The sequence below is a fragment of the Oryctolagus cuniculus genome, chromosome 21 (genome assembly GCF_964237555.1).
Source record: "Oryctolagus cuniculus chromosome 21, mOryCun1.1, whole genome shotgun sequence".
In the NCBI taxonomy this organism is placed as follows: Eukaryota; Metazoa; Chordata; class Mammalia; order Lagomorpha; family Leporidae; genus Oryctolagus; species Oryctolagus cuniculus.
Genome location: NC_091452.1, coordinates 6,763,246 through 6,777,588, shown reverse-complemented (window position 1 = coordinate 6,777,588; position 14,343 = coordinate 6,763,246). Strand labels below are relative to the sequence as shown.

The 14,343-nt window shown below is 49.8% G+C and overlaps 1 protein-coding gene across 37 annotated transcripts in view; it reads right to left on the bottom strand.

Moving 5' to 3' along the window:
* CLIP1 (CAP-Gly domain containing linker protein 1) overlaps positions 1–14,343 on the bottom strand; it is a 136,650-nt gene that overhangs the window by 81,686 nt on the left and 40,621 nt on the right. For all 37 annotated transcript variants that reach the window (XR_011385256.1, XR_011385257.1, XM_070066122.1 and 34 more), the window contains 3 exons: positions 12,485–12,677; positions 9,836–10,395; positions 829–953 (listed from right to left, as the gene is read on the bottom strand). Coding sequence is in view for 35 of the 37 variants with exons in the window: in XM_070066122.1 (XP_069922223.1) it covers positions 829–953; positions 9,836–10,395; positions 12,485–12,569 (770 nt within the window). In the remaining 2 variants the exon portion in view is untranslated. The remainder of the gene's footprint in view (positions 1–828; positions 954–9,835; positions 10,396–12,484; positions 12,678–14,343) is intronic.

The window sequence follows — 14,343 nt, the reverse complement described above, 5'->3', positions numbered from 1 at the left end:
GGGAGAGAACTTCCATCCACTGGTTCACTCCCCAGATGGCCACATTATCTGGGTTTGGGCCAGGCTGAAGCCAGGAGCTCTGAACTCCATCCTGGTCTCCCACATCAGTGCAGGGACCCGAGCGCTTGAGCCATCATATGCTGCTCTTCCAAATGTCTTACCAGGGAGCTGGATCAGAAGTGGAGCAGCCAGGACTCAAAACAGGGCTCATAAAGGATGCCGGTGTCCCAGGTGCCAGCCCAGGCGAGCTTTCTAATCACTGCAGCACCAAGATTCGTATCTGAAGTCACTGGCGTTGTAGTTGGTAGATAGAGCCCATGTGCTCATTATCAATTTGTGTGTGTTTCTAAGTAACATGCTAGCCTACGTTTTCATAACCAAGCCACACATTCATACACTGTCTACCATACTCCTGCTAAGGCATCACGCCGCACACGCATCTCACAAGAAGCGTAGGAAACTCTGTATTCCTCGACCCTGGGGGCAGGGGGTCTCCTTGCAGTGGCAGAAGTCTGCTTGCCGGTCTACTCGCTCGCCACGGGGTGCGATTCTCACCAGACAGGGAGGCTGTTTTTCCTAACAAAGCTGCTCCTCACTCCAGCCCCACCCTGGGGAGAACCACCACTACCAAAAGGGAGAGAAGCCAAAAGGCTGCCATGGTATTTCCTCTCTGGTTCGAAAAATAAGCTGCATGCTTGTGTGTACGATATCCACGCAGATGGAGAGAGAGTAGATGGAGGCGATCAGAGAGCAGCTCTCGGGAACGCACACTTCCGTCTCGCCACACACTCGTGAGACCCGCGAGATGCTGTTCAAGCGCCAACTAACCTCGTCCCGGCGACGGCACCATCATTCTTCCCGAGCGGCTCGTCCAGCTCCACGCCACACCACTCCCCCTTGGCAAAGTCGGTCTCCCCAAGAAAGCGCACTACACCAGCCTTGGTGCCTCCAACCTGGAGGAAGAAAAGGTTAGAGTGAAGAGACGAACCCACTTCTTGCACTTGCTCCAGCTGCTCATGAAGTACTGTGTCCCAGCACTGAACACTGCCATCACTGAGTACTGCGTCCTCCACATGAGTACTGTGACCACCATGTGAGTTCTGCATCCCATGTGAGCACTCCATCTGACCACTGAGTACTGTGTCCCCTCACCGAGCACTATGTCCCACCATTTGAGTACTGCATCTTACCACATGAGTAGTGTCCACTACTGAGCACTGCATCTCACCACTGAGTACTGCATCCTCCACATGAGTACTGTGACCACCATGTGAGTACTGCGTCTTACCACATGAGTACTGTGACCACCACGTGAGTTCTGCATCCCATCTGAGTACTGCATCTGACCACTGAGTACTGTGTCCCCTCACCGAGCACTGTGTCCCACCATGTGAGTACTGCGTCTTACCACATGAGTACTGTGTCCACTACTGAGCACTGCGTCTCATCACTGAATACTGCATCCCACCACTGAGTACTGCATCTCATCACTGAGCACTGCATCCCACCACTGAGTATTGCATCTCATCACTGAGTACTGTGTCCCGCCACGTGAGAACTGAGTACTACCATGTGAATACTGTGTCCCACCACTGAGTACTTCATCCCACATGAGTACTACATTTGATCATTGAGTACTGTGTCTCGTCATTGAGCACTGCGTCCCACCAAATGAGTACTGAGTCCTCCACATGAGTACTGTGACCACATGTGAGTACGGCATCCCACAACTGAGTACTGCACCCCATGTGAGTATTGTGTCTGATCACTGAGTACTGTGTCCCATCACTGACCACTGTATCCCATCCAGTGAGTACCGAATAGTACCACGAGTACTGTGTCTCATTGCTGAGCACTACGTCCCACCCATGTACCAAGTCTTACACATGAGAACTGGGTCCACCAATAAGTACTATATCTCACCACTGAGTACTGTGTCCCATGTGAGTACTGCATCTGATCATTGAGTACTGCATGCCATCACTAAGTACCATATCCCAACACTGAGTACTGCGTCCCATCATTGACTACTGAGTCCCATCACTAAGCACTGCATCACACCACTGAGGACTGCATCCCACCAGAGTACTGAGTGCCAGCACTGAGCACTGTGTCCCATCACATGAATAATGCGTCCCATCACCGAGTACTGTGTCCCACCACTGAGTACTACATCGCATCACTGAGCACTGCGTCCCACCACACAGGTACTATGTCCCACCACTCACTGAGTACTGCGTCCCATCACTGAGGACTGCGTCCCTCACTGAATATTGTATCCCATCACTGAGTACTGTGTCCTACCACTGAGTACTGCGTCCTCCACCGAGTATTGTGTCCCATCACTGAGCACTGCGTCCCACCACACGGGTACTGTGTCCCACCACTGAGTACTGCGTCCCATCACTGAGTACTGAGTCCCACCACACGGGTACTGTGTCCCACCACTGAGTACTGCGTCCCATCACTGAGTACTGTGTCCTCCACTGAGTATTGCATCCCATCACTGAGTACTGCGTCCCACCACTGAGTACTGCATCCCATCACTGAGTACTGTGTCCTCCACTGAGTACTGCATCCCATCACTGAGTACTGCGTCCCACCACACGGGTACTGTGTCCCACCACTGAGTACTGCATCCCATTACTGAGTACTGCGTCCCCCACTGAGTACTGCATCCCATCACTGAGTACTGAGTCCCACCACACGGGTACTGTGTCCCACCACTGAGTACTGTGTCCCACCACTGAGTACTGCATCCCATCACTGAGTACTGTGTCCTCCACTGAGTATTTTTTTTTTTATCTTTTATTTAATGAATATAAATTTCCAAAGTACGACTCATGGGTTACAATGGCTTCCCCCCCCATACCGTCCCTCCCACCAACAACCCTCCCCTTTCCCACTCCCTCTCCCCTTCCATTCACATCAAGATTCATTTTCGATTATCTTAATATACAGAAGATCAGCTTAGTATACCTTAAGTAAGTATTTCAACAGTTTGCTCCCACACAGAAACATAAAGTGAAAAATAATAGCTCCACTGAGTATTGCGTTCCATCACTGAGTACTGCGTCCCACCACACGGGTACTGTGTCCCACCACTGAGTACTGCATCCCATCACTGAGTACTGCGTCCCCCACTGAGTACTGCGTCCCACCACGTGTCCCAGGGGCTTCTCACCCCATCTTCTCTGAGTTCTCTTGAAGATCGATCAATAAAGTTGCCTGTGTAACTCACATAAATCAGTGGTTTGATACCTGGTATATCCCAATAATGAAACAGCCTTTATAATATTTAGTCTTTAAGATGTCTACCAAATTAATTATTCTCTCCCTTAGAAAACTACTTTATTACCCCAGAGCGATTTTCCTACTTCCAAATAAATATTTTTGATAAAAACAAAACTTTTACAACACAAAAGGAAGAGAAAATTCATCATAATACCTACACTTCACCAACTGGAGTTTATCTTCCCATTCTTCCTTTGCACCTTTATCCACATGGAGGACAAATGTCCACTATCCACACAGCATGTTTGGTTTGGGCCTCTCTGTTATAGGAAAATGTAAGCACCCCAAGTGGGCATCAATTCAAGTCCCAGCTGCTCCACTTCCGATCCAGCTCCCTCCCCACTGGCCATCTGGGGAGAGAACCAGCAGATGGAAGACTTTCCTCTCTCCTGTTGCCCCTCCCCGTAATTTTGACTTTCAAATAAATAAAAAAATAAATTTTTTAAAGGGGGGGGGCTTTAAAATACTTGATGCTGTTGATCTTTTTCACTGAGAGCCACCGTGTCTTCACAAAAGTTAAAATTACCATTCTTCACATTTTACTTCACATCAACAGTTCAAAGCTGTGAGTCTTTTGTCCTAGCCACTGCTTGATGTCAATTATATTCAAACGTCAATTATCTTCAAAATTATTCCAGCAGCACTTGTTAATTATCCCTCTTTCACCACTATTTTCCACTACAGAGAATCCCACTCTCGTAGGTACCTCAGAGCACATAGGGGTGTGTGAGTCTCCACAGGTTCCAAAGGCACTCAGTGTGCGCCATGTTCCTCCACCTCCACTGACGCCACAAAGGCACTCAGTGTGCGCCGTGCTCCACCCTCTGCACTGACGCCACAAAGGCACTCAGTGTGCGCCGTGCTCCACCCCCTGCACTGACACCACAAAGGCACTCAGTGTGCGCCATGTTCCACCCCCTCACTGATGCCACAAAGGCACTCAGTGTGCGCCGTGCTCCACCACCTCCACTGACGCCACAAAGGCACTCAGTGTGCGCCGTGCTCCACCACCTGCACTGACACCACAAAGGCACTCAGTGTGCACCGTGCTCCACCCCCTCCACTGACGCCACAAAAGGCACCCAGTGTGTGCTGCTTTCCACCCCCTCCATTCCTGCTGCTTTTCAGCTGGATCCTCACAGCCTGCACCAGCTCCCTCCAATCACCGCACTACTTCAGAAGATTATCTGGTTTTCTGACATTTTTTTCTAAGCATATCTTTCAAACTCAATTTCTTTTTAAAAGTTCCTCCATTCATGGCCAGCATCGTGGTGCAGCAGGTAAAACTACCACCTGCAAATCCAGCATCCCACAGCCAAGCACCAGTTTGAATCCTGACTGCTCCCTGCTAATGCGCCTGGGAAAGCAGTGGGAACCTGCCCCAGAGCTTTGGCCCCTGCACCCATGTGGGAGACCCAGATGAAGACCTTGGCTCCTAGCTTTGGACTGGCCGGCCCTACTCTAACCATTGCAGCCATTTGGGGAGTAAGCCAGATGGAAGATCTTTCTATCTCTCCCGTTCTTTAACTCTGCCTTCAAATAAATATATTTTTAAAAAAATGTGCCAATAACTCCTAATTCTAGTTCTGTGGTGAATCTAAGACAGAAGTAGAAGATCTTCTGGAGACTAAACCAGCAGCTCAGCTACTGGAAAACTGAGTGACTAAACTCTCACTTTAGCAAATCTGGGATTTTTAAGTTCTCTCATTCATGCAATATGTATTTCTTGAGTGTTTAGGCCCTTGGAATACAAAGATAAATAGAATACAGGGTTGGCCGTTGAGTGAGAGAAAAGTCCAGATAAATGTAATTCCTGTCAAAAGTGGTAACCAGAGCCGGTGCTGTGGTGCAGCAGGTTAAAGCCTTGGCCTGTGGTACCAGCATCCCATACAGGCGCCGGTTCAAGACCCAGCTGCTCCACTTCCGATCCTGCTCCCTGCTAGTGTGCCTGGGAAAGCAGTGGAGGATGGCCCAAGTCTTTGGGCCCCTCCACTCGCGTGGGAGACCTGGAAGAAGCTCCTGGCTTCGGGTTGGCACAGCTCCAGCCGCTGGGGCCATTTGGGGAGTGAACCAGCAGATGAAAGACCTTCTCTCTCTCTCTCTCTCTAACTCTGCCTTTCAAATAAATAAAATAAAGCTTTTTTTTTTTAAGTGGTAGCCATTTTGAGAGATTTCTGCAAAATGCTGTGGGAACAGAGACACATCCTTCCTGTAAGCTCTTATGAAATAAGAACACTGATGAATTCTGCTGGGTCAACAAATGTGGGTACACACAAGAGACTCTTAATCCCTCTACACCGCCCATCTATTCATTATCAGCTCAACAAGCTGTCTAATCTCCTGTGCCTTGGTTTACAAGGCCATAAAATGTGCAGTGAATGCTAATGAGGGATTGCGCTAGAGGAATTTTAGGAGCAATAAAATTTTCTAAGGTGGCTTCCAACCTGCCACACTCTAAGCTAAACAGCTATTTTTAATTTGTAAATGTGGCTAGAGGGTGTGTGCCAACTACCCCATGCCACTCCACCCCACCCAACCGGACCACGGTGAGCAGGTGCCAGCTGCTCTGGGCCCTCCACCCGGCAACGCTCTGCACAGGAAGACAGGTCCTTCACAGGGCTCTCCCCGTGGACTCTGATTCTGCCCCTGGCGTCCCAGGTCACAGTACTACCCTTCCCCCTCAAGGGTACCACGTGACAGCTGTGCCCCTTCCAGCAGCCTGTACTGAGCAGTGGCCTAAGGGCTGGGAATGCACCAGTATGAGAGGGAAGCTCCATGTCTTCATGGAGTTCCAATTCTGTTCCAGGAGGAGTGGATGGAAGCAAGAGGGCTCCACAGTGAAGGTGCTGCCGAGGACGCCTGTCCCGAGGGCCATCTGAGCCCCGACCCGAGTGGCCGCAAGGGGGCAGAACATCCCAGAGTGGGGCCGGGCCTGGGGTGTTTAGGAACAGCTGGAGCTGGGGGGCACCTCCAGGAAGTGGGGTTCAGTTCCTAGGGGGTCCTCTGCACCACGCTGATCCGATGGCAGGAGCCAGGTGCTTCTCCTGGTCTCCCATGGGGTGCAGGGCCCAAGCACTTGGGCCATCCTCCACTGCACTCCCGGGCTACAGCAGAGAGCTGGACTGGAAGAGGGGCAACTGGGACAGAATCCGGCGCCCCGACCGGGACTAGAACCCGGTGTGCCGGCACCTCTAGGTGGAGGATTAACCTAGTGAGCTGTGGCGCCGGCTGCAGGTGGTTTTCTAACTACCTTGGTGACTTTCACGTGGAACCAGAAGCAAAACCCCATGTGTTGGCTTTCCTAACCTGCTGTGATCAGAAGATAGAAAGTGTTTCAAGATATTTTCCTAGTAATGCTTTAAAAAGTCACAGGATCAATAAAGTTGTTGGGAGTTAGGGGAAGTGATCTCACATTCAGCCCTGAGGCCTGCACAGTGGTCAAACTTGTCTGCCTCAAATTCCAGAACAAGACTCCCCACTCCTCAAACTCCCAGCCCCTCAGGCTTACACAAGGTTCCTGAGGCTGGACAGACGCCAGCCGTGGCACGCCTGGCTTAGGTTTGCAGAAAGAAACCACTGCCCAATTACTGAGCCCCAAACACCACGAAAACCAAGCCACTCCTTTAAGCAGTTGGGCACTAAGGGATTTTACCCTGGAGAACCTCCATCACTGAGACGACATGTCATTTTCTAATTTTTATTTATTTCAGAGACAGAAACACACACACACACATACACACACACACAGCACCGTAGTTCATAGTTCACGGGCTCACACCCCAACCCCCTGTGAGGGCAGGCACTGAGCTGACACTGCTGCCTCCCAGGGTCTGCATTAGCAGGAAGCCGGAGCCGGGAGCTGGAGCTGGGCACTGAACCCAGGCCTCCCAAAATAAGAGACGGTGACTGAACCAAAGAAATCTATCTTTTAACTTCATTGCCCTGTGCACTTTCTGAAGTACTTTTGTACAGTAAAAATGAAAGAAAAAGTAAACACAAAAACTTCCTATAATGAGGAATATTTGAAACAAATCCAAAATTGGTACAGCAGGCGAGTACTAGCCAAACATCAAGATTCGGGCTGAGGGGGGTGCCCGGTGCTGCAGTGAAGTCGCTGCGGAGACACCCCCGTCCACGTCAGAACCTCCGGGGTCAGACCTGGCTCCACTTCCGACCCAGCTTCTTGCTAACGCAACAGGTGATGGCTCAAGTACTTGGATTCCTGCCACCCAGGTAGGAAACCCTGATTCAGTCCTCGGCTCCTGGCTTCAGCCTGGGTCAGCCTAGGTACCAAGGGCACCTAGGGAGTGAACTAGCAGATGGAAGATCTCTTCTGCCTCTCTCTCTCTCTGCCTTTCCAATTAAAAATAAAATAATAAAAAAAAACCATTAAATCAGTACTTTAGCTGCAATAACGAGAAAAACAGCTAGCATTTCCTGAATGTTTACTGTATCCCAGGCACCACAAAGAATTTTACACGCATTACCTAATTTATTCCTCACAGCAAAACTATGAAGTTAGTAGTATTATTAACTTCATGCTTATAGGCTAGAAAATTTAGAAGTTAACTATCAGGGCCAGTGCTGTTATAGTGGGTAAAGCCAGCACATGCAGTGCCAGCATCCCATATGGGCACCAGTTCGAGTCTCAGCTGCTACATTTCCGATCCAGCTCTCTGCTGTGGCCTGGGAAAGCAGTAGAAGATGGCCCAAGTGCTTGGGCCCCTGCACCCATGTGGGAGACCCAGAAGATGCTCCTGGCTCCTGATTGGCCCAGCTCTGGCTGTTGCGGCCATTTGAGGAGTGATCCAGCAGATGGAAGACTCTTTCTCTCTCTCTCTCTCTCTACCTCTGCCCCTCTACAACTGTGCCCTTCAAATAAATAAATAAATCTTACAAAAAAAGTTAACTATCTTGCTCAGGTCACAAAGGCAAACCTGGGACTCAGCTTATGTTCTTAGCACAACTGCCACTCTGCCACTCTTGCCAAAATAAAAAGAACAAATCAATCACTGGTACAAACTCAGAGATTCCAGAATGCACAGCATACAGACCTTACACCCTGTGTTCCCTGCTTATTACTAAAAGAGAATCCACTCTACATTTCCTCTTCTTTCTAGATATAAACCCGATCATTTAAAAGGCCCAAAGGGACACTGGTTAGGATACCCACATCCCGTCAGGGTTCCTGGGTTTGAGTCACAGCTCTGGCTCCTAATATCACCTGCCTGCTAACGCAGACCCTGGGAAAGCAGGTGCGGACTCCAACAGCCGAGTCTCTGCCACCATGTGGAAGACCTGGATGGGGTTCCTGGCTCCCAGCTCCATCCCCTCCCCCACAACCAACTCTTTGCCACCTCCCACCCCCACGGCAGTTGCAGACATTTGGGGAGTGAACCAGAGGATGGGAGCTCTCTTTGTCTCTCTGCCTTTCAAATAAATAAATAAAAAACTCAGCAACTCTAAAACAACACCCTCTCACGTCTGAGTTTTTCAAAACATTTATGGAAGCAGGATCTTGTTATATTTATACACTACTATCCTTAAAACCAAAGTTAAAGGGCTGCATGTGGCACAGCAGGTTAAGCTGAGGCTTGCGACTCCAGCATCCTATATAGCAGCCCCAATTCTGATCCAGCTCCCTTCTAACGCACTTGGGAAAAACATCAGATGGTGGGCCAAGTACTTGAGCCTCTGCCGCCCACGTGGGAGACTTAGATGGAGTTCCTGTCTCCTGGCTTTGTCCTGGTCCAGCTCTCATTATTGTGGCTATTTGGGGAGTAAATCAAAGGATAGAAAATCTCTGGGGGCCAGTGCTGTGGCGCAGTGGGTTAAAGCCCCAGCCTGCAGCGCTGGCATCTTATATGGGCGCCAATTCTAGTGCCGGCTGCTCCTCTTCCCATCCAGCTCTCTGCTATGGCCTGGGAAAGCAGTAGAAGATGGCCCAAGTCCTTGGGCCCCTGCACCCACATGGGAGACCTGGAAGGAGCTCCTGACTCCTGGCTTCGGATCAGCTCAGCTCTGGCCATTGCAGTCACTTGGGGAGTGAACCAGCGGAATGGAAGATCTCTCTCTCTCTGGCTCCACCTCTCTCTGTAACTCTTTCAAATAAATAAAAAAATTCTTTAAAAAAAAGAAAAAGAAAAAGAAAATCTCTGTCTCTACTCCCCTGACCCATTCCTCTACTTTTCAAATAAATAAATAAATCTTTAAAAAAATAAAAAAATAAAAACCAGAAGGAAAAAAAAAAAACCCCACAAATGTTTATAGAAACCATATTCTTTTGGCTCAAGTGGAAAATAAAACTAGCGTATCATTGCAAATCTATGCTTGTGGCCATGCCCTACACAAAATGCAAGACAGTTTGGAATTTGTTTATGTATTTACACATAAACTGAACCAACAGAAAATCTGATTAATTCTTCTGAAAGCGAGTGGCCAGACTGTGGGCCAAGCAACACCGTAACTGTGTGTTTCACCCCCTCACAGGGAGTCTGACTCAGTTCGGCACCACAGCCAGAGGATTGTCTCATCAACTCACCAACACCCGGTCTCCGATTCTGAGCTCTCGTTCTCCTTTCTTGATTGAGCCAGCTTCTGAAAGGTTGGAGATGGATTCACTGGTGGTTTTCGTAAGGTTGCTGATCTGGGATGTCGCTGAAGGGTCCTTTGCTGTTGGCTGGGGAGACTTATGGGAAATGTTTGCCGGGGTGGCTGGGGAGGACACCACGCTGCCGGCAGACGGCGACGTGGCTCTGGGAGCTTGAGTCGTCTGCACGCCATTGGCTTCGTCTTCCGCCTGGACCTTCCGTGTTAACTTTGACGGTCGGGTAAAAATGCCCTTCAGAGGTTCACACTGGAAATAACGAACTCCAGCCACCGAGCCATCGTTCTTGCCTATGGGTTCATCTAAGACAATCCCAGCCCACTGGCCTGGTGCAAACTGGGTCTCTCCAAGAAACTGGATAAACCCAGGCTTGTTGCCGTTCACCCAGACGCGCTCCCCAACACGGAAGTCATCGACAAATTCCTCCTGAGCCTCAGAGGATGGGACGCTTGATGCTTTTTCGGTGGATACTGTTTTTTCTACTGGAGCTGCAACTGAAGACAGAAGACAGACAAGGTTCAATTTCAGAACTGGGCAGATGACCTCTAACTTTAAGGAAAATAAGCCAGGCAAAGCCCACAGCGAGAGAAGCTGCCCACAACTCCCGCAGAACTGTTCTGGTTTTGTTTTTTAAGCAAAGAGGCAAAGAGCACTTGATCCATCACACCACTGTCTTTCCTTCTCTCCCAATTTTAATCACGATGAGTGATTAATCACTGATAATGACTCCTTGGCAATACACATCCGCAGATACAAATTTAAGGTGGATCAATGTGTGGCACAGCAGGTTATGCCACAGCTTGAAGCCCAGGCACCCCAAATCACAGTGCCGGTTCAAGTCCCAGCTGCTCTGCCTACAATCCAGCTCCATGCTCATGTGTGTGGGAGAGCAACCCATGACAATCATGTGGGAGACCTGGAAGTAGCTCCCGGCTCCTGGCCCAACCCAGCAGTGGCCATATGGGCCATCTGGGGAGGGAGCAGTAAATGGAGGACCTCTATCTGTCTCTCCCTTCCTCTCTGTAACTCTTTCAAAGTAAATCAATCAATCTATTTTTTAATAATAAAAACTCTTCATTGATTAATATTGCCAAATATAAAATCCTATGTCCTTTTTTTTTTAGATTCATTTATTATTTGAAAAACAGATTGACAGAGAGACAAGGAGAGACAGTGAGAGAAAAATATTCCATTTGCTGGTTCACTCCCCAAACAGCCACGAGGGTTGGGGCTGGGCCAGGCAGAGCCAGGAGCCAACAACTCCGTCTGGGTCTTCCACCTGCGTAGCAGGAGCTCAAGCACTTGGGCCACCTTCCACTGCCTTCCTAGGCACACTAGCAGGGGCTGGAATTGGAGGCAGAGCAGCCCGGCCTTGAACTAGCGCTTTGATATGGGATGCTGGTGTCCCAGGAGGCAGCCTAACTCACTGTGCCATAAGGCCAGGCCAGAAACTCTATCTTTTAATTAAACTCTTCTCAAAAAAAATTTTTTTTTTTTTTTGACAGGCAGAGTGGATAGTGAGAGAGAGACAGAGAGAAAGGTCTTCCTTTTGCCGTTGGTTTACCCTCCAGTGGCCGCCGCGGTCCGCGCACTGCGCTGATCTGATGGCAGGAGCCAGGTGCTTCTCCTGGTCTCCCATGGGGTGCAAGGCCCAAGCACCTGGGCCATCCTCCACTGCACTCCCGGGCCACAGCAGAGAGCTGGCCTGGAAGAGGGGCAACTGGGACAGAATCCAGCGCCCCGACCGGGACTAGAACCCCGTGTGCCAGCGCCGCTAGGTGGAGGATTAGCCTATTGAGCCGCGGCGCCGGCCTCAACTGTTTTCAAGAACATGAATTTTTATAAAGCTATTTTTTTAAATAAAAATTTCTAACTTAAGTTTTCATACAGGATCACTTGTTTGTTGTTAAGAAAAAACATGAGGGGCTGGTGCTGTGGCTCGCTTGGTTAACCTCCACCTACGGCGCTAGCATCCCTTAAGGGCACCGGGTTCTAGTCCTGGTGGCTCCTCTTCCAGTCCAGCTCTCTGCTGTGGTCCAGGAAGGCAGTGGAGGATGGCCCAAGTGCTTGGGCCCTGCACCCCATGGGAGACCAGGAGGAAGCACCTGGCTCCTGGCTTAGAATCAGCGCAGCGCTGGCTGCTGCAGCCATTTGGGGAGTGAATCAATGGAAAGAAGACCTTTCTCTCTGTCTCTCTTACTGTCTATAACTCTGTCAAATTATTAAAAAAAGAAAGAAAAAACATGCGGGACAGGCAATGGGCACAGTGGTCAAGACCCCTCTTAGGACACCCGCATCCCACACTGGAGCGCCTGAGTGTGAGTTCTGGCTATTCTGCTTCCAATCCAGCTTCCTGCTCATGTGCCCGGGAGGCAGCAGGTGGTGGCTCAAGTACCTGGGTCCCTGCCGCCCACCTGGGAGACAGGCAATGAGTCTCTTAAGACTCCTAGCTTCAGCTGGCCCAGCCCTGGCTGCTAAGGGCGTTTGGGGAGTGAACCAACAGACAGAAGATCTCTCTGTCTCTCTGCCTCTCAAAATAAAGTGAAAAGAGGAGGAAAGGAAAGGCAAGACACAACGCATCACCAGCAGCAGGTGTCTTCAAGGCGGAGCTCCCTGGCTTGAGGATCCTGCTGGGGGCCTTTAGCCCGCTGGGCTTCAGCATGCTCATCTTCCCAGGACGTCAGCGCTCTTTCTCTCTGCCTCTGGTCACTATCTTTCCCCAACCATCGATACAACTGTGGGTGTTTCTATTGCAAAGTCGGCCTCTGGAGTGAATCTGAAAGAGAAATACAGAGATTGTGGACGCTGCAGGACAAAGGAAGCAGGAGCACAGCTATTATTACAGCAGCTTTCAGGGCTTGAACTTCCCCTTACGCTCGTTTATGGTAATAAACCGTCTCTACACAGAACCTAAAAAGTGGAATAAAAAAAAAAAAACACACGAAAATGCTGCTGAAATGGACTTAGAGGTGACTGTCCCAGAGAGAGGTTAAGGCGAGCAATACTTCCACTTTGCTTTCTATTACCTAGTCCTGCCAGACCAGTACAGACTCAAGCAATCCATACAAGGGGGTTCAGAGGAACTCGCACCAAGCAACGGAGGAAGCGGAAGGCAGCTCTCAGTTTTTCTTTGCCCATTTCTATGCTGCCTATGTTTCAGCACCAGCAGTCTGTATTAGCTGAGTATTTTTAAATATGCAGCATAAAATTATGTACAAGTTAAACCACAGGAGGATTCAAACCCTAACAGAAAGTCTCTTCTGGGAAGAGACGCAGGAAACTTATCTTTGTTCTGTCTGGAAAAACACAACACAGTTCTGCTTTACACAAGACTAGGTATGCGTCCTGGGAGCAGGCAAGAGTGTCTCCTCACCTTCTTGCAACCCGCACAGGAAGTGAATTGAGGCCTCAGAGAAGGGGAAAAAAAAAAAAAAAGGAAAGAAACGGCTGACACCATGAAGTAGCAGGTAAAGCCGACACCTGCAGTGCCTGCATCCCATATGGGCACCGGTTCGAGTCCCGGCTGCTCCACTTCCAATCCAGCTCCCTGCTAATGTGCTTGGGAAGGCAACGGGTGATGGTCCAAGTCCTTGAGCCCCTGCCACCCATTTTCGAGACTTAGATGGAGTTCCTGGATCCTGGCTTTGGTCTGGCCCAGCCCCAGCTACTGAAGCCACGCAGACATTTGGGGAGTGAACCAGTGGATGGAGGATCAACCAATCAATCAATCTCTCTCTCTGATCGATTTCTCTCCGTGTCTTTCTGCCTTTCAAATAAATAAAATAAATCTTTAAAAAGCAAAAAAAAAAAAAAAAAAGAGCCAGCACTGTGGTGTATAAGGTAAAGCTGCCACCTGCAGTGCCAGCATCTCATATGGGCATCTCATCGAGTCCCAGCTGCTCCACTTCCAATCCAGCTCTCTGCTATAGCCTGGGAGAGCAGAAAAGTGCTTAAGCCCCTGCACCCGCACAGGAGACCCAGAAGAAGCTCCTGCCTCCTGACTTCACATCAACTCAGCCCCAGCCATTGCAGCCATTTGGGGAGTGAACCAGCGGATGGAAGACCTCTCTCTCTCTCTCTCTGTGCAACTCTGCCTTTCAAATAAATAAGAAGAATGGGAAAGGATGAGGGAGGAGGAAGAAAGGCAGGAATATGGGTGGGAGGGAGGTGGGGGGAAGAGTCTTCAGGTTCCCAAATCTGTATATATTAAATGCATGAAATTGTATTCCTTAAAAACATTAAAAAAAAATCCTGAAGAGAACACAGGCGAGCAGGTCATGGGGAGAGGGAGGCGGGGACGGGGAGGATGGGTCCAGGTCTGACTCATAGACTGCGGCAACCACCACAGCTAGGAGCGGCGCCTGGGGCGGACTCTCCCTGAGCCGCAGAAGCAACCAACCCCGTCACCGTCAGTGCCTCCCCTCGGACCTTGGGCTTCCGGA